Source organism: Myotis davidii, unplaced genomic scaffold (genome assembly GCF_000327345.1).
Source record: "Myotis davidii unplaced genomic scaffold, ASM32734v1 scaffold865, whole genome shotgun sequence".
In the NCBI taxonomy this organism is placed as follows: domain Eukaryota; kingdom Metazoa; phylum Chordata; class Mammalia; order Chiroptera; family Vespertilionidae; genus Myotis; species Myotis davidii.
In genome coordinates, this window is record NW_006296406.1 from 870,141 (window position 1) to 894,359 (window position 24,219).

A 24,219-nucleotide genomic window follows, 5' to 3' on the forward strand; every position below is an offset into this window, starting at 1 on the left:
TGATGTGAGAGAGAAACATCAATCTGTTCTTTCCTGTTTGCCCCCGACCTGGGATTAAATCTGCAACATGGGTATGTGCCCTTGAAAGCAAAGTGCTGGGATCGGGTATGAGTTTGTTGTCTCCCAAAATCAAACAATTAGTCACGGACCAAGATGGTAAATGGAAGCAAAGTTTATTGAGAGATAGAGGGACTCCCTGCAGCAAGGAGCAAAGGGAGGGGGCCCAATGTGTGTTGCCGGTGAAGCTTCTTTGTCTCATGCCCCTTAAGCCAGTCCTAGAAAAGATGCAGCTGGGGTTCCTGGACAGCCAAAAGTAGGCCAATGTCCAGACCTCCTGTTCCATGTTGCAGCCGGGCATAGTTCAGCATCCAAGCTAATTAAAGTCCATTAGTCCATGTGTGGAGTCCTATGGGGCCACAAGCTATGTGGTTGCAAGGGAGAGTCAGGAACCCAGTGCACCAGAGAGAGAAGAGGGTGTGCTTTTTTGTCTAGCGTTAGATAGATGCTTTGTTAGCTCTTGATTGGTCATTTCAAAGAATTCTGCCTTAGCAACATCCATACATTTTAAAGCTTGAGTTCCCATGGGGAGATGAACCAGATTGAGAACTGCCTCTTCAGGTCTGAGGTGACATCACTGTTCTGCCTAGTGGGGTTGCTTTAGCAACTGCTGCCTAACTGGGTTCAATTCTAGGTTACTTTGTTTTTCTTGGAACAGGACACAGTCAGCAACCTGCATCTGCAACTCTACACTCCCCTCCCCCACCTCCCACCTCACCCGTGGTCCCAACCCTGACTGCCGAGCCCTCTTCTATCTCCTCAACCTGACAGGGAATCCAACCAAGGCCTTTTGTTGTACAGGATGACGCTCCAACCAACTGAGCCATCCAACCAGGAGGTCTTCTTCCCGTTTTATAGACTGTCCATCATATTTGATGAGTACAATTTCTTTACCTTTTTAAATAGATTAATAGAAGTTTCTTTTCTTGTGTTTTCATCTTCTTGAAGTCTTGTTTCCTGTAAGTTTCTCTTTCATTTTTGTTTGTTTGGGATTCTCTCTTTCTATGCCCGAGGCTTTCTTCAAATATCCAGGTCTTTTTAATTTAGTTGTTTGCCCTTACTGAAGTCAATGAGAGGCTGATTGGAAACTCTGTAGGTGTGCTTCCGGATTTGATGTTGACTGTGGGCTTCAATGCAGTAGCATCAGACTGGACTTTTTTTTTTTTTTTAGAAAAACCCAATGCTATATGTTTTCATCTTCTCTTTTGTGCTGATTGCATTCCCCAAGGAAGAAAGTTCTGGTCTCCTGCCTCCTGAGCAGGTGGGGTGGAAGTCAGGGGTCTCACAGTTTAGCATATTAGCTGTCACTCAATGCCCCTATTTACATTGTGAAACCTTCCCCCAACCCTGAACTGTGTCTGGTCCTCCTTACCCTCTGCTTCATTATATCTAGGATTACACTTCTCTTTGGTGGGAGAGGACCAGGTGCGTCTATGTAGAGTTGAACTGTTTCATTAGAAATTTTTTACTTAGCCCCACTTTTCAACATTTAAAAACTTTGAGGGCTGCTTCTATGTAAATTGGATTGTTTATTGTCATTCCTCACTGCTGATTCAGGACTCCACTTTTGTGGGATAACTAAATTATTTCTCACCCATTCTCTTTTTTGTTTTGTTTTGTTAATCCTCACCTGAGGGTATTTTTTCCACTGATTGTTTAGAGAATGGAAGAGAAGGAAGGAGGGGGAGAGAGAGAGAAACATCAATGTGAGAGAGAAACATTGGACGGTTGCTTCCCGCACTCACACCAACTGGGGTCAGGGATCTCACCCAGGTAGGTGCCCTTGACTGGGAATTGAACTTGTGACGCTTCAGTGCACCAGCTGATGACACTCTAACGACTGACCAGGGCTCCCACCCATTTTTTTTTTTACCTTCCAGCCTCTAGTATGATTATGTTATCATCTCCTCTTCCCATAATATGCATCTGGCTTTGAAGTATTTCTATAGGAAGTGATTTATGTAAAGAAACTTCAGAATGAAAATAGTAAGTGAACAGCAGAAAATGTAAGAGGAGATTCTTCTACTCTTGATATAATCTCTTCATAAAGATTAGATGAAGCTGTAATCGGTGATAACCTGAACAACTCAGAGAAGCTGGTAACAAAGTTGAAGTTATCAATAAAACTCCTTGAAATATGTTTTATATCCCTGTAGTTAATAAAGAATTACGTTGCATATTGTGAATTGGGAATATTAGGTTACAAAATAATGGTATGATGAATAGATAGATATTAAAAATTTAGCACTCCAGACGTGAGGAATCTTCATAAAAACTACTTTTTCAACGACGTTGAAAGTCAATTAAATCCAGAATTTATTTTATAAAATAATATTATTCTTAATGTTAAATATTTAGAAGCTTCATTTGTAATTTCTTAGTAGTGAGCAAAAAGTAAAAATATGCGTACTATTGGGGAACATCTTGTTTTTTTTTAGTGGTAAAAATGACTGAAATAATATATAAATAATATAGCAGATTTTTATATCCAGCTGCATGACAAATCAGAGTCCCTGTTTAAAATATTTAAAAGTGCATTTAAAAATTTATCACTGAACTGATATAAAAGTAAGAAATAGGCCTTGACCTCAAAAAAGTGGAAGTAAAATCTTAAGTGAATGTATAGGCAGCTGTTTGACCTGAGGGTTTCAGTTTATTCTTTTGCAGGTGTAGCTGGGGATGGCCCATCCTGTGCAGGGAGCTGAATAAGAAAACACTCATAAAGCTGGTATCCTTTGTAAAAGTAAAAAGCAAGGAAATCCCATGTTGACTTAAGAGAAAACATAATGTACCCTGAAAACTCTTCATTGGTGTATGTATTAAAATAAAACAGTAATATAACTCAAGGCTTTTCCATGCAGCTACAACCCAGAACTTGGGGAGGGAACTCCCATAGATATTTCAAGGAAATTTATCATTTCTATATTTAAAAGCACAAAGCACACAAGAAAATAAAGTAACCAAAGTGAGAACAAACAGAAAACAAATATAGGCCAGAGAGAGAGATCCATAGGACTTCAAACACTAGAGTTAGACACAGAACATAAATACATTTATTTATGATTAAACAGCTAGAGAAGGGATGGAAAATATGAGTAAGGAGAAAGAAACTATAAAAATTACTAAACAGATCTTAAAAAGAGACAAATAGAATTTATAGGAATTAAAATTCAATAACTGAATTTAAAAACTCAGTGGAGGGGAGATTTCAAGATGGCTACAGACTAGGTGGAAGCTACACACAGCTGCTCCCAGCACCAAATGGATTACAGCTAAATTAGAGAGCAATCAACCTGAATAGCCAACCAAAGGCTAACCGAACTGAAATAATATAACCAAGGGTTTGCAGAAGAGGCACATAGAGACTGGTAAGAAGGGCAGAGACATGGAAAAGGTTGGTCCCCACACCCACGTGGCAGGTGAGGAACTGGAGGGTTATCTGGGCTGCAAAACTCCCTCCCCCAGAAGCATGAGGTCTGAAACCCATGCAGGGATCCCCAACACCAAGCAACAGAGACACAAAGAGGATAGCACCTGGTGGTGAAAATCTGTGGGGATTCAGTCTGCCTGGGAGAGAAGGGAGTCTGCTAGAGACCCAGATGCTGTCTTCCCAAGGCCAAGCACTCCTATTATTAACACCAGGCTGGAGAGTGCACTTTCCAGTTTTCAACTACTGGTGACTCTCATCTGCCATACTCGGGTGCTGCAGAGGGATCTGCTGGCTGCACTCAGCAGGGATTTGGGGGGTGGGGGGCTCTTTTTCTGGAGAAGCTCTTGGTGGAGACTCAGACAGTGACTGAACTGTGAGGCTTTGGAAAGGGGACCATTCTTCCCCACCTCCAGCACACAGCCAGCACTCCCCTCCCACCTCCATCTCTTGGATCACAGTGACCTGCCCTGCTGAGTTCAGCCATGAAAGGGATTAGAGTACAGCACAGAGCTGGCACCTTAGCCGTACTGTCTCCCAGGGAGGCTTTTATCCAAGAATCAGACTGGCCAGGGCTGGGTTTGGGAGGGGTGGGGGGAGGTAGCGGTTTGGCACTCCTATCTTTCCTGCAAGCTCAGTCCACCTATCCTGGGAAGGGGAAGAAGTGTCCAACCCCTTCCTACAGGTTGTTGTCAACATCCCTAATGGAAGACTCTTTGGATCCCCCCCCCCCCCCAAGTCCCAATGACGGGGAAGGAAGGGTTGCTCAGAACTGGGATATTCCGAGTTTGTCTCCTTCAGAGGCTATTGTCTTGGACCAGGATGAAGTGCTTGGTCCCCTCCTGAGGCCTCAGCTGGCACCACCCTAATGGGAAACTCTTGGTCTCCTCCCCACTCCCATCCTCCAAGCCCCAGTGGCTCCACCTGGCTGACCTTGCTCCTGCAGAGGGGATGACTTGCTGCTACCAACCTGAACCTGCAGGATGCCCCTCCTGGGGGAACTAGAGTTGGAGACTCTGGCAAAGACTGAGTGGCTTCGCTCTGGAGTAGGGTCCACATTCCCCTCATTGAGTGCTGGACCACACAGCCCTCAAGTAGGAGGCCCACTAGTCTCACCCTATGGACCCAAGTCGCCCTCCCCTACCAAGCTCACACCTGTGGCAGGGTTTGTGGGTTGTGGCCAGCCTGGGTCCACTCTGCAGTCTTTCTTCAGAAGGCTCTGGAGGAAGACCAGGCAACCTCAGGGGGAGGCATAGTAGCAGACAGGTGGAGGCAGACCTCAAAGACCCTCAGAAATTTTACAGACATTCCATCTGTAAACTGTATAGTATGGATGGACAGGGAGATTATTATGCTCAGTGAAAGAAGCCAGTCAGAGAAAGACAAATACCACATGATCTCACTTATATGTGGAATCTAATGAACAAAATAAGCTGATGAACAAAATAAAATCAGAGGCATGGATACACAGAACAGACTGACAGCTGTGAGAGAGGACGGGCATTGGGGGACTGGATGAATGAAGGTGAAGGATTAAACAAAAAACATATATGGAACACATAGCCACAGACAAGAGTGTGGTGATAGCCAGAGGGAAAGGGGGGCAAGGAGTACTTGGAGGTAGGCAATATGGGGGAAAATGGGTGTGAAAAGATCAATGCAGTGTGCAGGTGTTTTATTGAGTTGTGCGCTTGAAACCTATACGGTTTTATGAGCCAATGTCACTCCAATAAATTCAATTAATAAAATAAAATCGTGGTGATGGTTGCATAACTGTTAATATACCAAAAATGACAGACTGGCATACTTTAATGGGTGAATTATACGGCATATGAATATCTATATATATAAAAGCCTAATATGCAAAGTGTCCTCTCAGGAGTTCTACTGACCAGGAGTTTGATCACTCACTATGATGTGGCCAGGCGGTGGCGTGGAACAAAGGAAGTCCCCGGCCGGCAACTGGCAGCCACCAGGGACCTTGCCCATGCATGAATTTTGTGCACTGGACCCTAGTAATTCAATAGAGCTGATATATTAAGATAAATAAATAAAAACTCTGTGGATGGGTTAAACTACAACATAGATATAGCTGAAGGGAGAACTAAATAATTGGAAGACAGATATGAAAGTATTATTCATAGTGTAGTCCAGCAAGACATAGAGAAGAAAAATGAGATGTTATGAAAGTTGGAAGACTGAGTGAGAAAGTTTAAAGCAAACACTGGCTTTTGCATGTTTATGCAGGTTGAAATTTCTGCTTCATCCAGCAAACCAAGATCCAAAGGAAATAATGGCTGAAAATTCTCGAGTTGTTGTAAAAGAATAATACATAGATTTCACACACACACACGCACGCATGCACGCACGTACGCATGCACACACTATTAAAGGAATTAATGAGAAAAGAATTAGTAAACAGAGAAAAAATATTGGAAAACATAGAAATCTGGCATTTGAAATTCAGATTTCATAAAAATTGCAAAAGTTCAACTGAATCAAACTTTTCAGGTAAAAATGTTCAACCTGGATAAACATGCAAAAGCCAGTGTTTGTTTTACAAGAGGTACATCTAAAATATAATGACACAGAAATATTAAAAATAAAAAATGCCAGGTACAAGCCTTAAAAAGCATCATCGTCAGACAAATAAACTCTAAAACCCCAGAATATTAGTATAGATTGAGGGGGGCACTGCAAAATGGTAAAAGTGTTAATTAATCAGTAATATTTAAACATTCTAAATTGGTGAGGACATAATAACATAATCTAAATAATCTAAAAATATATAGAAACCTGAACTGACTGAGTTGCAGAAGAAATAGATATATCCACATCATAGAGGGAGATTTTAACAAAAACAGTTTCATCAATTGCTGGGTGAAGCAGAAAGAAATTGGTTAAGTCACAGACTATTTGAAAGGTACAACTAGCAAACTTGATCTAACAGACTTTGAGGAGGGCAGAGTGGGGTGGAAAGAGTCAGGGTCATCTTGATTGTGAAGACAACATACCAGCCTATTTTTACCTCATTAAAACTATTGCTATTTAGGGTCGTTGTCATAGTGAACAAGTAACTAATACAAGTGATAATGCTGAAAAGAAAATTTAACACAAAATTCTGGACTGTGGCTAACCCAATAAGGAGAGAATATAATTGCATGAGGAAAGGAGAAAGAATCAAAGATGGGCCCATGGAGATTTCTAGAAATGGTTATATTCTGTTGCTTTCTTTTATTTCTTTTTGTTAATCCTCACCTGAGGATATTTTTTTTCCATTGATTTTTAAAGAGAGTAGAAGGGAGGGAGAGAGTGAGAGAGAAAGAGAGAGAGAAAACACGTGTGAGAGACACATTGATTGGTTGCCTCCTGCACATGCCCGGACCAAGGACCAGGGATCAAACCCCGGTAGGTATCCTTGACCAGAATTGAACCTGAGATCCTTTGGTGTGTGGGCCAATGCTCTAACCACTGAACACTGGCCAGGGCACATTCTATTTCTTAAGCTGAGGTATGTATGGTATATCCTATTTTATTCATTTTATTACTCCTTATGTTTTTGTTATATTTCATAAATATGTATGAATACTTCATAATCAAAATATGTAAAATACAATTTAGGAACAAAGTAAACTTATTTCTTGATTAGGAAATAGCATTGGAAGATGCATAAAAACATTGCTGGGGATTTTAAGAAACAACATACATTATATTTTGTTTCTTATATTTTTCTTATATTTATTTCATTATATTTTGGGAGGTTTACTGAATAGTTAGAGGAAAGCACAGATGCTTTCAACATGGGTGAACTTATGCTATTTGCTTGAAGAAATATGAAGACAAGATATCATCAACAGTCAATAATTTTTTTAACAACAAAATGTTTTGTGGAAACACCGCTAATTATACCCATCAACAGAGCTAGGCTTTGACTATGATAAAAATGGAAATCTGGAGTGAGTTTATGTTTACCGGTTGCTGCCATGATTCCTCGTCTTAATGAATGTTAAATAAACTATTCAAATTTACCTCACCAACTGTGGCCACCCACTTCTTTCTTCTTTCAGAAACACACCTGGCAGAATTTCAGACGGATTAGGTTTCCCTGCTGGTCTATATCTAGGCAGTTCCCTTCACTCTAGTCTAGGCTCTTGGCAGAGCATATTGGATTTCCATTACATGCCAGAAATTTGGTCGTTTCTTCTGATATAACACTATTGAAAATGAGACTTCTAGATATTCAGTTGTATGGAATGAGTTCTCATAAATTGGATTAATGAGTAGAAGAGTTATGATTTGTTTTTAAAAAGCTCAGCTTCATCCTGTGTTCCCAGAGGCACAGAAAACTGCCAGATTAAAAAAGTCCAAGTAAGGGGTACAGACTTTCAGCTATAAGATGAATATGGACTGAGGATCCAATGCAAAACATGGCAGCTACACTTGATAACACTACACAGCACAATTGAAGTGTCCCAAGAGAGTAGAACTCAAAATTTTCACCAAAATAAATAAGCAAATAAGTAAGTAAATAAATGAGGTGATGTATGTGTAGTCAACCAGATGGGGAACCACTATATCATGAGTACATATTACACCACCAGGATGTACACTTTAAATATACCACAATTTTTTTTCAACATTGTTCAGGTAAAATTGACAAATAACATTGTAAGATACTTAAAGGGAACATCATAGTGATCTGAAACACATATACATTATTAAAAGACTAGAGGCCTAGTGCACGAATTTGTGCACAAGTGGGGTCCAGCCGGACCACCCTTTAAGAAGGTAATATATGTTTGGAAAAATCAGGGCAGATTTAGGGGGATTAAGGGGAGGGATGTATTAGCTACAATGAAAACAGGCTGGTCAGGGTAGGCCTCATAAGAAAGGTAATATCTGAGCAAATGTTAAATGTATATTTTTAAATATTATTTTTATCACCAAATTTAGAACTTATTTGGTGATAATTCTTAATTTTCTCCTACTATTGAGAACTTTCTGCTTACTAAACACCTAATCTATATATATAAAAGGCTAATATGCAAATTGTACCCTCGGGAGTTTGACAGGGAGACTGGGAGTTTGATCACTTGCTATGACATGTGCCAACCACCAGTGGGAGGCACAGAATGAAGGAAGGCCCTGGCAGTCCCTGATCGCCAGCCAGTCCTAGGGACCCTACCCGTTAACGAATTTTGTGCACCAGGCCTCTAGTTTTATATAAAGGGGTGTGTATGTCATTGACTTTAGAGAAAAATATACTGTATAATTTTTTAAAAATTAAGTAAGTATATAATTCTAAAAGATGAAGTAAGCTTATTGATCATCTTGGATTGATTTCATCGTATTAGCAAAAAGATTTTAACTAAATTTAGAAAAAAATCCTTAATTTTTTACTAAGCAAATGTGGATTCAATTGTATGAAATTGTAGTAAATTTCACTAGAAATCTAATTTTTTTAGTAGGAGAAAGGCAAAAAGTGATGCAAATTATTAAAAAAACAACAAAAAACAAAGCAAAAAACTAAATCTTTCATTTTTTCTCTCTGAAATTTATTTAAAACCATTCCCCCTCAGAAGTATTAATATTTGAATATTTTTGACTTGTAATTCAAAATCAAAGCTAAACCACATGGCATTTATTTTCATTCAATAGAATGTCCCATCTACTTCAAGAAGAGAACAGACCAAAATATTATAAATGTAAGTATCCTTCTGTTTATAGCTAGATGAAATAGATACAGCTTTTTCTACATTACCATTCTGTGTTAAATTACCTAGTGTAAAAACCTGGCCAAGAACAGGTGCAATTTATTATAATCATAGCACACACCATATAACATGTTCATTCCTAAGAAGAGATTTATAATTGTTAAAAATCAAAACATATCTTAAATGTGCATTATGTAAAATACTTTTGTGATATTTCTTATAAAGAGCATTTTGTAGAGCAAAAAGTTAGCCCTTATTTTTTTTTTACATAAAGCTGAACTTTTATGCATTAGATTCTAGAAAGACCATAGATTCATTGTTCAAAGACCTCTCCTAAACTCTGATCGCAATCTTTATTGCCAAAAATGCACCCAAATTATCTTACTTTTCTCCATTAAAAATGTATTCCTCTCCTGTGTTCCCCATCTCCATCAGTGGCATCACAGGACTTGTTCACTGTAGCAGAGGCATTTTCTATACTTCTCTTTCTCTCATCCCCAAAGTCTGATCATCAAAAAGTCCACTTAGGTCCATACCCTATCCCCTTCACAGTCTTGCCACAGAAAGCTTCTCGAAGGGCAGAACTCACATGGCTGCCCCCAGCTTCAAAGCTCTCTATTCCTCCTAAGGTAAACTAACCTTCTTTTCATGTTACAAACAGCTATTTCTTACTTGGCCCAACCTATCCAGTCATTTCACTTATCACAGGAACACACATCCCTAGCACCTGCACTGGAGATGTTTCCTGAAAGCAAAAAAGCCGTATTCTCTACATATTTGGGTCTTTGATTTCATTGTGTTCTCTGAGTAGAATACTCTTCCATTTTCACTCATTCATTGACCAGCAAAGATAAACACCTACCGAATACCTTCTCTGTGGCAGGCCAAGGCCTGTGCAGCGGATTGGATGGTGAACAAAATAGATGCGGTCCATGCACACACGGAGTCTGCACTCCTCTGGCTGCACATGCCACCTTCCCTCTAGATTCAGCTTTCTTAACCTCATACTCCCCCCTGCTATCAGTCCCGATGGAGGTAGTTGCACTGGCTTCTGGAAGACTTGGCCTCTGTGCATGCCTTTGCTGTGGTATTGAAGTCATATTTTCTGTTTGTAAAAGTCAATGTTCCTCACTAGACTCTGAGCTGCTTATAGTAAGGAGCAGGTCTTTTCATTAATAGACTTTACTTTAATGCCCATTAACAGACTTCCCTTTAATGCCATTAACAGACTTCCCTTTAATGCCCAGGGTAGGCTATCAAAGCAACTTGAAGGGGAGTTAACCCAAGGTTTAGGCATCATGCCAGAAATTCTAAAAAGGACCACAGAAAGTAAGAGTGTGAGTATATTCTTTCTATTTAGGCTTTCCAATGTTTATAAGAGTTTTAAAAGCCCATTAGAAATGTATTCTTCCATAATTTACCTGACACACTATTAATTTTCTATGTTTTAGAAGTATTATATCCCTAAAGATGATCACGTTTTCATAAATATATATATGTTCCATTCTCATCTTTAAAACCCTTATTGTACACCATAACTAATGACTTAAACTGTATTTTTGTATTTGATTTCTCTTGACATAGAAATCTCTCTTTCCTTGAAGATTTCTGGAAATAATGAGAGGTTTTCTTTTCCCATTTGAGATGATGCTAATACATTATCGCCTGAGGAAGGAACATATGCCCATTCTCCTACTCCTAAGGCCATGGCTACCTTACGACTATTTCTATGCAGAATTATTTCTCCATGGTCTTGAGATATATAGTTCCCAATACAACCTGGTGTAGTATTCTCATATTGATTCATTCTGGAGAAATAAATTGTATAGGATAGTTTATAAGAGACTCCTTCCTTCCTTCCTTCCTTTGATAACTGGAATGACAACAACTTTCCCATCTGTATTTGACAATAGCAACTCATGAATCCTGCATTGACTTTTTCAGTGGCAATGGGGACACTAAAGATAACTGGATTGTCATTACATGAATAGGAATGGCTCTAAGTTCATAAGCTGGAAGAAATGTAGATGCTCCTAATGAAAACCAGGCTATCAGGCGAGTAATATTTTAATTTAAAAAAATGAAACACCGTTCTGAGACTGGGATTAAATTTCTTTAAACTGCATAGCTAAATGCCATCACCAAGGACCTAGTGAAAGGAGAAAATAACGATGCTAATGCTCAGAGCACAAAATGTTTTCTACCAGGTTGTTGATGTTGGTCTATCTATGAAGGGCTTATCAAGCCATTGCACTGGGCGCTTCTGGTCCAAGAAGGCAGTGTGGGAAGAGGCTGAACTCACCTCCTTCTCCAGGAACATGTCACATTTACACCTACAGCCAGAGCGATTCCCCCTGACGAAAAACTGAGAGCTGACTCAACAGCTTCTGCACAACCAACAAGAGAGAGACTACACAGGCACATGTAGGAGAGCCAGCGACACCACACTGGACACCCCAGCCAACACACTGCCCTGCAGTCCAGAGGGGTCCTGGGAGGTCCCACACAGACTTGCCTGCCCCGGGGCACAGCAGGGAAAAACAATACAGTGGTTTAAAGGACACGTAGGCTGGACAGGAAGGAGATCCATTTACAAATCCTAGAGCATCTGCAAGTGGGAGGGGAGCTGCTGGAACGCTCTCTGCTTTGGAAGCACCAGGCTGCCATTTGTGACCCTTCCATTCCCCCTCGATCGCAAGGGCAGGAGCTTGATCCAGGTGCTCTGCCTGCAGGCCCATGCCACCCCAGTGTCCTCAGGGCCCCAAATACATGCTGCTTATCCCCGGGTCTCCCGGCAGCCTGCTCCAGCTCCATGTTCCAGGACCCTGAGAAGGCTGCCCCAGGACTCCGCAGCTTCATACCACCCAGCTACCACCACCTCCAAGGTCTGGCTTGTCCTGGGTCTCCCTGTGGCTTGCTCTAGTTCTAGCTTCCAGCAGGAGCAACTTATGTCAGGGACTCTCCTCGGCTTACATCTGCCCCAACTACAGCTTAGTAGGTTAGTTAGCTTATTGTTAATAGTGGTGTGGGTGTAGTCATTCTAAAGCAAGATTGTGCGTATTGTAGAATTGATCAAAGCAGTAAATATATTAATTTTGTTGGGATCCAGCCTTCTCAGAGTGAGAGAAAGGAGTTACAAATATAAATCTGTGAAAGGCAAGAATGATATGAAATGGATATTTCCCCCAGTCTGTCCACTACAAGGACATGAGTTATGGCACCTCAGTAGCAAGAGCACACCCAGCTTCCAGATCTTCGGTTCTAATATCACAGCCCACAGAAAAGAGCCAGGGGTCCTTAGAAAAATGGCTGTAAGAATAACCGTGGGCCATCTTGTGCACAAGTCGAATGACAGCACAGTAGCCAGTTTGAACAGGCTCCTGCTGACCAAATCTGGGACAATCTGAACAAAAAAATAAATAATGATAGTAATGGATTATAACCCATTGAATAAAATGAAAATCCATGGATCCATATTGACAGAGGTAAATAATAAGAGAGAGGGAAAGACCTTTCTAGTAAAATGTTAATTAATAAATGCAGAAGGAAAAAGAGAGTTAAAATATCATTATTTGGAAATCATTATAGTAATTTGATTCAGATAAGAATCATCAATTATTCTAAGAAACAGAATGTTCACCTGGCTTCAAAAATTCTCCCCATAGTTTAGTTATTAATTACAAGGCATGGGCCGGGGGGGGGGCGCGGGGGGATGTAAACCCGGTAAACCCGGAGGACATGGTCAGGACTTGTTGATCAAAGTTCAGCTCAAATATCAGAACAAATGAAAATTGCCTACCACCTGATAGAAACAACGAGAAGAATACATTACTTCTTGGGTATTCCTACCCACCCCCAAGCATAACCTGAATCTGATGAAATATCAGATGAACCCAAATCCTGGGACATTCTGCAAAGCAACTGGCCCCCTCTCTTCAAAATGTCAATGTGAAGGACAACGAAAGATGGGTGAAGACTGATCCAGAAGAAGGAAGGCTGGAGAGAAATGACAACTGAAATGCAACAGTGATCTCAGCTCCTGAAAGATTCTCACTATTGAGCACATGTAGGACAATGGGTGACATCTGAATAAAGTCTGGGTTCAGTAACAGTTCTTTATCAATGTTAATTTCCTGATTTTTGACACATTTATATGGTGGCTAGATAAGAGAATGCCCTTGATTTTAAGAAATATACACTGAGGTATTTAGAAGCTAAGAAAAAGAAAACTATTACACTGTGGTTTGACTTAGGCAAACAAAGTAATTTATAGACAAAGAATCAAATAAGAGTTTTTAAAAATGTATACATATCTAAGTGCGGCTCTACTACAATTTCATGTGTAACTTTTAGAAAAAAAATCAAGTTTAATGTACCTTTTTCAACTCCTTCTTGTTTGAAATTTTCTCTACATCGTTACCGTGTCTGAAAAATAAATTGACCCAGTTTATAATATTATTAAAATGTAATTTGAAAAATCCTAATCAAAATGTCAATTTTGTTTACCCTGGATCTGGTTTTGTTTTCTCTTTCGTCTCATTTGTTTCATGTTCATTAACACATTCTGCAAAACATTAAATAAAAGAAAAATAATTTAAATGAAAGTTTATCAGTGTGTGTGTGTGTGTGTGTGTGTGTGTGTGTGTGTGATGGAAGCATTACTAGAAGCTGAAAAGAAACAAATCCACCTGTACTGACATAATATTCATCTTAATAATGTACTTTATAAACACAAATATCCCCCAAGATTTTTCACTACATCAGAGCATTTTATCAGAGGCAGAAATAATCACAATAAAATGAGATGCCATTTCCAAATAAATGTAGGAATTAAAAATTCTCAATCTAGCCTGGGCCAGCCTGGCTCAATGGTTGAGCATCGACCTATGAACCAGGAGGTCACAGTCTGATTCCCATTCAGGGCACATGCCTGGGTTGTGGGCTCAATCCCCAGTGTGGGGCATGCAGGAGGCAGCCGATCAATGATTCTCTCTCATCATTGATATTTATCTCTCTCTCTCTATCTCTCCCTTCCTCTCTGAAATCAATAAAAATGTATTTTTTTTAAATTCTCAATATTATGCAAGAAAATGTTTTCAGTACAAAAGAGTAACCTGGAGGTCTGCTGATAAAATTCTCAATATTATGCAAGAAAATATTTTCAGTTACAAAAGAGTAACCTGGAGGTCTGCTGATAAAGACATGAGAGAGAGTTCCACCAGACTGGCTGAAGAATGGAAAGGGCTTTCTTCCCCTTTTGCTGGAGACTGTAAACGCAGTCACTAATTTAAGGTAAATATTGAGGTAATGCAATTCCCTTGTGTAAATATTTGGAAATATAGAAAGAGAAAGGTTAAATTCATATCATATGGATAGTTAATTAAACATATAACCCAGAATTCTCACATTCATGCCTATTGCCCATATGACTAGACCCCCTGTGGCCATATCTACATGTGATACCTTCCATCTCCAGCCCGTGATTGATTGATCCATTGCAATTAGCCATCTGAGTGGCCTTGACCTGTGCTTCAGCACTGATGATCTGCTGTACCACAGCCTCCACGATGGGCATCACCATGGCAGCAGTGGAAGTGTTGCTAAGCCACATAGATAAGAAGGCAGTACTGCCCATGAAGCCCAATGTCAGCCTGAAATGAGAGGAGAGGACTTTTAGTATGAGCTGGGCTCCTAGCTTAACCAACTGTATTGTTTAACTGTAAAGGATGCTGTTTATGAGTTGGGAATTCATTGGTTCAAAACATTGATGGCCAGGTTTCTTCCCAGAAAACAAACTCTGAGGACAGTCATAGCCAGTAGAAATCAAAATGGCAAGGGTTAGAAGGGAGTTCTTATAGGTTTTGTCTCCCAGGAAACCATAAAAGTCTTGTCTCCCAAAACAGAATAATGACTAAATGTATAACCAGCCTGCAAATTGTTAGATGATATGACAGTTTCTAATATTATGCGAATAATTGAATGCACTTTCCTTCAAATCCTAGTAAGACAAGATGCAATCAACTTTTGAATTTGGAATCCCTTATTTTTTCTTTGATCTTTTGGTCATATCTCTGTAGGAGAGGATGTTGCCAAGAAGGCATAAGGGCAAGGAGAGAGATTAATTTTTATAAACCTGCCTTTTACTTTTTCACTACTTGGGCTTAATATGTGGTGGGTGGAGGAAATGGTTAAAAAGCAATATCTAAATTGAAGCTTCAGAATTTTCTGTAGATTCTATTATTACTCATGCTCATCTGAATCTGACATTCCTGCCTGTTGTCAAGAACTGGATATATTACATTGTCTTCTCTTATGAGTAGTTTTCTCCCTTAATAATAACATACCTAAAACTATAGGATTTGAAACCATGTCTATAAGCTTTCAAAATCACACTTGGATTAAAACATGATCTCTTTTGAGTAGAAGGTCCCAGAAAATCATTCAGAAGCACAGCTTTCCATATAAAGCCACTTATTAAATTCTCTGACTCCCTTTCAAAATAGATCTACAAGCCCAGCTGGCATGGTTCAGTGTTTGAGCGTCGACCTATGAATCAGGAGGTCACAGTTCGATTCCTGGTTGGGGCATAAGCCTGGGTTGCAGACCAAATCCCCAGTGTTGGGTATGCAGGAGGCATCTGATTTATGAATCTCTCTCATCATTGATGTTTCTGTCTGTCTCTCCCTCTCCATTTCTCTCTAAAATCAATAAAAATATATTTTTAAAACTAGACGTACAAGAAAAATTTTACACTATAAGTTTCAACTTCAGATAAGGTGAATATTTTATATGTGTCAAACAAAACAAAAGAAAACATATTAGAAATCGGCTTAAACAAGAAATTATCTCTCTATATAAAAGCCTAATATGCAAATTGTCCCCATGGGAGTTTGAATGGCTCACTATAACATGCGCTGACCATAGGCGGGTGGCACAGAACGAAGGAAGATCCTGGCTGGCAGCCTGCAGCCAGCAGCCAGGGAAGGGAGGCCGGCAGCCAGAAGGTCCCAATCAGCCCTGATTGCTGGCCAGGCCTAGGGACCCTACCCATGCATGAATTTCATGCACCTAGCCTCTAGTTCGTAATAAAAGAGGAATGGTGGGGGAGATTAATGGTGATGGAAGGAGACTTGATTTGGGGTGGTGAACACACAATACAAAATACAGATGATGTGTTATAGAATTGTACATCTGAAAAATATAGTATTTTAATAACCAATGTCATTCCAATAAATTCAACAAAAAAAAGAAATTATCTCTCTATATAAAAGCCTAATATGCAAATTGTCCCCATGGGAGTTTGAATGGCTCACTATAACATGCGCTGACCATAGGCGGGTGGCACAGAACGAAGGAAGATCCTGGCTGGCAGCCTGCAGCCAGCAGCCAGGGAAGGGAGGCCGGCAGCCAGAAGGTCCCAATCAGCCCTGATTGCTGGCCAGGCCTAGGGACCCTACCCATGCATGAATTTCATGCACCTAGCCTCTAGTTCGTAATAAAAGAGGAATGGTGGGGGAGATTAATGGTGATGGAAGGAGACTTGATTTGGGGTGGTGAACACACAATACAAAATACAGATGATGTGTTATAGAATTGTACATCTGAAAAATATAGTATTTTAATAACCAATGTCATTCCAATAAATTCAACAAAAAAGAAAAGAAAACTAGAAATGCTTTTAAGATAATGCATTGGCAAGACACAAAATCTTCCAATAAAAAAGGCTGGGATCAGATAAGGTTTCTGTTTGATAAAAATGCCTTAAATTGAAAAGCCATTTACTGGCATAATGGATAGTGCTCCACTGTGCAGTAAAGGGACACATTTCTATAGCACCCATGAAGCCTGGAACACCATTTCACTCTTAAAGAAGTGAAATGCCCTTAACACATATATGTTATACAATTTTTAAGTAAATATTTTTTAAAATTTGTCTCCTCTGAGTTGTTTTTGTATTTAACAAAACAGTTTGCTCCATAAATGATGAACATAGATGTGGTTATACCCTAGAATGAATTATGCAACAGAATTCAATACAATTTTCTCATTTTCAAAGAAAGATGAGGGAAGAACCACCTAAGGCTTTAAAGTATAACTCCATTATGCAAATGATATTGACACTGGAAAGTTAATTTGGCTTACATCTACATTCTTAAGAGCCGGAATTAAAACGAAAATAGCCAGTTAATTTAATGGGGGAAATTCATTTCAGTTGAGAAAACCAGTCAAATGAGTGATTTCACATGCTATAAATAAAGTTTTGCCTCCCGCATGCATCCCGACAGGGGGCAGAGAGTGAACCCACAACCTAGGTATGTGCCCTTGACTGGAATCGAACCCATGACCCTTAGGTGCATGGACCAATACTCTAACCGCTGACCAATACCAGCCAGAGCTAGAGGAAGTCTCTTAATTGTTTATTTCACTTTGCAACAGTTCATTTAAAAACAAAAATGTTGCCCTGGCCAGTTTCGCTTAATGGGTAGAGCGTTGAAGGGTCCAGGTTCAATTCTGGTCAAGGGCATGTACCTCAGTTGCGGGCTCCTAATCGATGTGTTTCTCTCACATAAATATTTCTCTGTCTTTCCCTCTCATTTCCACTCTCTCTAAAATCAATGGAAAAATATTCTCGGGTGAGGATTAAAACAAACAAACAAACAAATAAATAATGAAAATGTCCACCTTGGAATTTTTTGGCACGTATTTGTATTTTGTCAGTAATGTCATTGTCTTTGGTTCCTAACATCCTCCCTGGGATTAATGATGCTCTTGTACAAGTCTTGAATGTGTAATCCAAATAAACAAGACAGTATGAAATCTACTCTGAAGTCTATCAATCTTGCATGTTGAAGTTCAAGGCTCCTCTCACCTTTGATTCTTATGGTGCATAAAAGGTAAGGGAGCTGTGTGCAATCTCCCTATAACTAGACCTTCATGGAAAAGAAAGTGGTTCCTTTTCTCCTACAACCCAAGTATACTTTATCTCACTTTCATATTTTCAGAGAAAATAAAGTCACGAAGTATACTGCAATGCAAATGACTGCCTGGCTATGCATTACCCTTTTGGTTATTTGCTCTGCACAAAAATGGATGTCAACCTGGAACAATAAATGCAGAGCTTACCATGCTGGGTTTACACCCACCATCAGCACCATTTTCAGAGCAATCCTTTTGTGCAAATTCCATTTTTCTATTGAGGTTGCTAAACAGATGACTCCAATTAGCAGTAGGTGAAAGTCTTTGAAATAAGCAGATGCCACCTGAAATTATAATTAAATCCATGGTTATTTAGGTTGGTGGGGGGGGGATGACATTACACAAAAAAAAAGGCATTATTTCATTGCTCTTAACTTTGACTTTCAGCTACATAATGTTTCTATTTTGTTGAGAGAAATGCATATGTGTTTGACTACAACTTTAAGTATGTTTTATATTCTTACCCAGAAATAGTAGTTTTAAGAGAAAATATTCGGGGGGGGGGGGAGAACTCGGGATTCTGGGTTTTTAAACAGCTGAATAACATCAGACAAAAAAGGCTTTCTATGCCTTAATTTCTCCATCTGTAAACTGGGGTTAATTGGGTTATGCTCCTACCATAGAATGTCAATGCCTATAATTTGGGAAAGTCCTAAGTTGAGCTTTTAACTCACCAATATCTTTATTAGCATTTGTATTTTAAATGGTTTTACCTTCAAAATTATTTCTTATAAAATAAATAACCTTGAATGACGTCAACATTTTAAGCCATTTTTAGCTAACACCATTCAGATTTAGTAAAGTGTACAGACAATTGGGGCAACCATTTGCAGCAGTATTCAGCAAAGAATGAATGCTCTGAAGTATGTCAGGTACATAATATTTTTCTCAAAAAAAAAAAAGATTTTGTGTCAAATAAGATTAGCTCTCCCCTCCCCTGTCCCTCTGAAATTAGTCAGTTTGTTCCATGTTTCCATGCTTCTGCTTCTATTATATTCATCACTTTATTTTGTTCATTAGATTCCTTATTCATTTGTTTTGATTTTTAAATTCAATGGCTGACAGATTTATTGTCATTTTATTGTTCATATTGCCTCTTCTTCTCCTTCTTCTCCTTCTTCTTTTTCCTCCTCCTCTTCTTCTTCTTCTTTCTTCCTCTTCTTCTTCTTGAAGAAGGCCATTCAACATTTCATGCAATACTAATTTGATGGTGATAAATACCTTTACCTTTTTCTTGTCTGTGAAGCTCTTTATCTTATCTTCAATTCTAAATGATAGCTTTGCTGGGTAGAGTAGTCTTGGTTGTAGGTCCTTGCCACTCATCATTTTGAATATATCTTGCCACTCTTTTCTGGCCTGCAAAGTTTCTGTTGAGAAATCAGTTGACAGCTGTATGGGTGATCTCTTCTAGGTAACTAACTGCTTTTTTCTTGCTGCTTTTAAGATTCTTTAATCTTTAGCATTTTAATTATGATGTGAGCCTCTTTGGATTCATCTTGTTTGGGTATTTCTGCACTTCCTGGGCTTGTTAATCTATTTCTTTCAACAGGTAGGGGATGTTTTCTGTTATTATATCTTCAAATAGATTGTCAATATCTTGCTCTCTCTTTCTCTTCACCTTCTGGCATCCTCAGGATGTGAATGTTGGTACCCTTGAAATTTCCCCAGAAGCTCAATGCACTATATTCATATTTTTGGATTCACACTTCTTTTTGTTCTTCTGGTGTTTTTTGCTTCCTTATATTCCAAATCACTGATTTGATTCTCCGTGTCTTCTACTCTGCTGTAATTCTCTGTAAATTATTCTTCATTTCTGACTGGTGTTTTTTCATGTATTTGATGTTCTCACTAAGACCCTTGAAATTATCATCAAGTCCCTGGAAGCTCTCATTAAGTTCTTTGAGAAACCTTATAACCATTGTTTTGAACTCTGTATCTAGTAGTTTGCTTGCTTCCATTTCATTTAGTTATTTTTCTGGAAATTTCTTCTGTCCTTTTATTTGTGACATGTGTCTTTGTCTCCACATTTGGCTGCTCCCCTGTGTTCATTTCTATGTAGTAGGTAGAGCTGCTATGTATCCTGAAATTGGTAGAGTGGCCTTGTATAGTAGATGTCATATAGGGCCAAGGGCTCACTCTCCCCAGTCATCTGAGCTGGGCTCTCTAAGTGTGCCCCTGTGTGGACTGTGTGCACTGTCTTATTGTAGTTAAGCCTTGATTACTGTTGGGTCACTGGGAGGAATTGACCCCCAGGCTAATTGGCTGTGAAGGCCAGCAGCAACTACAGTGGAAGAGCTGCTGTGCAGGAGACACCTCTATGGGGCATGACTTGTTTCAGTGGGGCTTTGGTACTCACTGAATCTGCCCCTGGAGTGTGTCACATGTAGATGTGTAGAGTTGTAATATGGTGTTTTATGAAGCTGTCCACCAGAAGCTGTCAAAGGCTCAGGGGCCTTCTATGAGGTGCAAAGTCAGTGGTTGCCTGTGCCCTGCCTGGGGCCACCCAGCACAAGCTACAGAGTGATCTGAAGATGGCCGCTACTTGTATTGGGCTTGGAGGTGCCCAGAAGAGTCCAAACTGTAAACCAAGACAGACTGTTGCTAGTGCCTGGCATGGGGCAGCTTATTAAGTTTGTATGGGGCATGCTGTGAACAGCTGCTGCTTGTTTGAGAGATTTTAGGAAAGTCTGAAGCCTAAGCCAACACAGCCAGTCATATGGAAAAGCTGCTGCAAACAGCTTGTGTGGGGCTGCAAATTGGGTGGCGCAGCGTGTGCGCCCACATGTAGTATTTGTGAAGAGCCACACTCAAGGGGTCGCAGTGTGCCGACCACTGATCTAGACCAGTGGTTCTCAACCTTGACTGCACATTAGAATCACCTGGGGATCTTTTTGAAATCCTGTTTTCTGGGCCTCATCTGGAAATTCTGTTTCTTTGTTATGGGGTGGGGCCACAACATTAGTAACAAAGAAACAGAATTTCCGGAGGATGAGGCCCAGAAATCAGGATTTTAAAAATATTCCCAGGCTATTCTAATGTGCAGCCAAGGTTGAGAACCACTGACCTAGACAGATGGAACAGTGTGAGCCAGGTTGCTAGACTCAGATATGGCACCTTGCCAGTCAGCTCTGTGGGGAGGGAGATTTCAGCATAAGAACAATGACCTCTGCAAGCACTTTTATCTAGGAGAAAGCTGCCCCAGAGTTCTTGCCCTGAGGTCAGACAATTTATTTCCTCTCCCTATGTTCCTGGATCCTTTCAAGCTGCTACCATAGTGCTGGAGCTCAGAGAAAGCAAGTTTGAGTAAGTCAGTGTGCCGGCCCTTTAAGAGGAACTGCCTGGGTCTCTGGCTGCCACCAATGTCACTCAGCCACAATCCCTTCAGGTTTTTGTAACACAAAGTTATGGGGACTTCCCTTCCCAGCACTGGAACCCTGGGCTGAGAAAGAGAGAAAGAAAATCAATTAATAAGCTATGGTTACTGAGCTCCTAAATTCCAATTATCTACACTCTGTTCCCAAAATGCTATTCTCCTAACTCCCTCCCTCGACCCTTTATCTTGGTATAAGTATTCTTTCAATTTACTAATCTACTAGTACTTCCAGATTTATGAACCATTTTTTACACCTAATGGTTGAATCTTATGATTTTAATTTATATCTCTATGTGATTAAAATAATGTCTGGCACAGAATAGGCATTCAATACAGATTTATTGAATGAATTCTGAAGACTCTAAAATTTTTATATCCAGATAGATAAGTCTGAGTTCCAGGCTGGTATATCCAACATTTCCATTTGAATTTTCCACAAATATCTAAAAACTCAACATTCCTCTTTTTTGTGGTGCTTGAAACTTTCATCTATTAAGTTCCTCAAGTCAGAAACCTGAGGGCCAGCCATGATTCCCTTCTCATGTTCAATATGTGTATGTTAGTCACCAAATTCTATTATTTCTGGTTCCTTCAAATCTTTTAAATTTGTCAGCTTTTCTCTCTTTGCACACTACTGTCTTCATTAAGCTCCTCACCATTTCTTACTCGGTTTCTGCATAATCTTTCCTTCTCTAATTCACTCATTGCATTGTCACAGTCACTTTTCTGAAGGGTGAATCTGATTATTGTCCTTCCTATACTCCTTCAGTGGACCCCATGTCTTTTAAGGCCAAACCTAATCTTTTTGACATGACTTACAAGACTATTATTTAGTTCCGTCTCATCTCTCCTGCTTAGTCTTTCAGTGCTCCACCAACTCCTTCCTACGTGTGCAGCCCCAAACATAGGAATGCTGTAACACTTGCTTGTCATTTAACTGGAATGATCCTTTCTCTCACCTTGGTTACCCCTTATCTTCCTTCGTGAATGAACTCAGATATCAGTTCTTCCAAGATTGACCACCCCAGACTTGGTTGGATGGTACGTTCTCTTGTTATAGTACATCTTAATCTGTATAGAGATCATTTCTTTACTTAGCCATTCCTTTCATTCAACTAGACATATTTTGAAGCCACAGATGTGTCTTACTGGTCATTGTATTTATGGACTTAGCACATGCGTGGCATGTATTGGCACTCAGCAGGTGTTGGATTAATAAGTCTAAACTCAGAAGAGTTTACAGGGTGTTAAATGAGGAAAAATAAGTTAACAAAGAGCACAACAATGTATCACAGGTACATGAGAGCTACATCATCAAGGCATAGTTGAGGTCTCAAAGAGTAAGCGACCACTTTTTCCTAGGGGAATTTGGAAAGCCTTTAGCATCTGATACTTGATTTGATAATTGTAAGATAAATAGACATTTGAGCTTTACTCTACTCTTATCTCTTGTGCAGTTTTGCACATTAAATTAAGTTCCAATGATCCTATCTCAACAGTACTCTGTACTTAAATGAGAGGAAAAAGGCAATATTCTTTTAAAAACACAAAGGAACATATAGGAGCAAGCTATTATTTGTAACTAATTAAACACAGAAAGGGGTCCAGGACCATGAGATATGCTTTTTATAATATCTTTAGATTATACCAGAATGTGACGGAATTTTTCTATAAAAAATTAATAAATATTTTAGACTTAGTGAGCCTTATAATTTCTATAATATTATTTCAACTTGTCTCTGTAGCACAAAAGTAGCCAAAGATATTACATAAATGAGTGACCATAGCTGTGTGTGTTTCCAACAAAACATTTTACTTTGAAAACTGGGTTGCAGGCTGGATACATCCCTCAGATTTATGGTTTGTCCACCCCATAATATAATATGTAAACAAATTATGGCCTTCAGCCCAATTGTCTAAATGAAATTAGTTGTTAAACTTAACGAGGGATTTTTGCATTCCGTTTTCCGTTGTTTGTTTTTCATCAGAGTTAGTATATTTGAAGAACTTTAGCTGTGTGTGCTTATAGTCTACTTGTATAGGAGGTAATAAGAGAAGGTGCCATTGGTTTGTAAAAGATGCTGATAAATATAACTATTTTCGAGGCAAAGTTGGTATGTCAAATCAGATTTCTAACAAAACTTGAAATCTATTTGCAACGACAAGATAGTTACATTTGTTTCAAATGGGATTTCATCAAGAAACATGGGCTTTTGTGATCAGAGCACCTGGGTTCTCTCTTAGCTACGTAATTTACACCAGTTCAGCAAACTTGCTACAAGCCAGTATACTTACCCATGAAAGTAAAATAATACTTCACATCACATTTGTGAATTAAATGATATTTTGGGGGATACTTTGTCAGTTCTAATGTGTATGATTATAAAGCCTATCCTATCCTATATAATAAAAGGCTAATATGCAAATAGGCCGAATGGCTGAACAACTGGAACAACCAAACAATCAGTTGCTATGACGTATGCTGACCACCAGGGGGCATGTGCAGAACACAGCGGGCATTGGCCATGGTGAGATGCTGGAGCGGGTGAGAGGGAATGCCAGACCAGGGTGGTGCATTGGTTGCTGTCATCGGGGAGAGCCTCTGATGGTTACTGAAAATTCTTTGCTCCCGCACACCACGGTCCCGCCTGACCCTCACACCTGCAGCCAGC

At 39.6% G+C, this 24,219-nt stretch overlaps 1 protein-coding gene across 1 annotated transcript in view; it reads right to left on the reverse strand.

The window, feature by feature from the left end:
- Positions 1-24,219, reverse strand: part of SLC13A1 (solute carrier family 13 (sodium/sulfate symporter), member 1) — a 79,088-nt gene that overhangs the window by 33,813 nt on the left and 21,056 nt on the right. Inside the window, exons 3-6 of the mRNA XM_006771425.2 lie at positions 18,322-18,458; positions 14,662-14,849; positions 13,705-13,762; positions 13,575-13,623 (exon numbers count right to left, since the gene is read on the reverse strand). Coding sequence (XP_006771488.1) covers positions 13,575-13,623; positions 13,705-13,762; positions 14,662-14,849; positions 18,322-18,458 — 432 coding nt within the window. The remainder of the gene's footprint in view (positions 1-13,574; positions 13,624-13,704; positions 13,763-14,661; positions 14,850-18,321; positions 18,459-24,219) is intronic.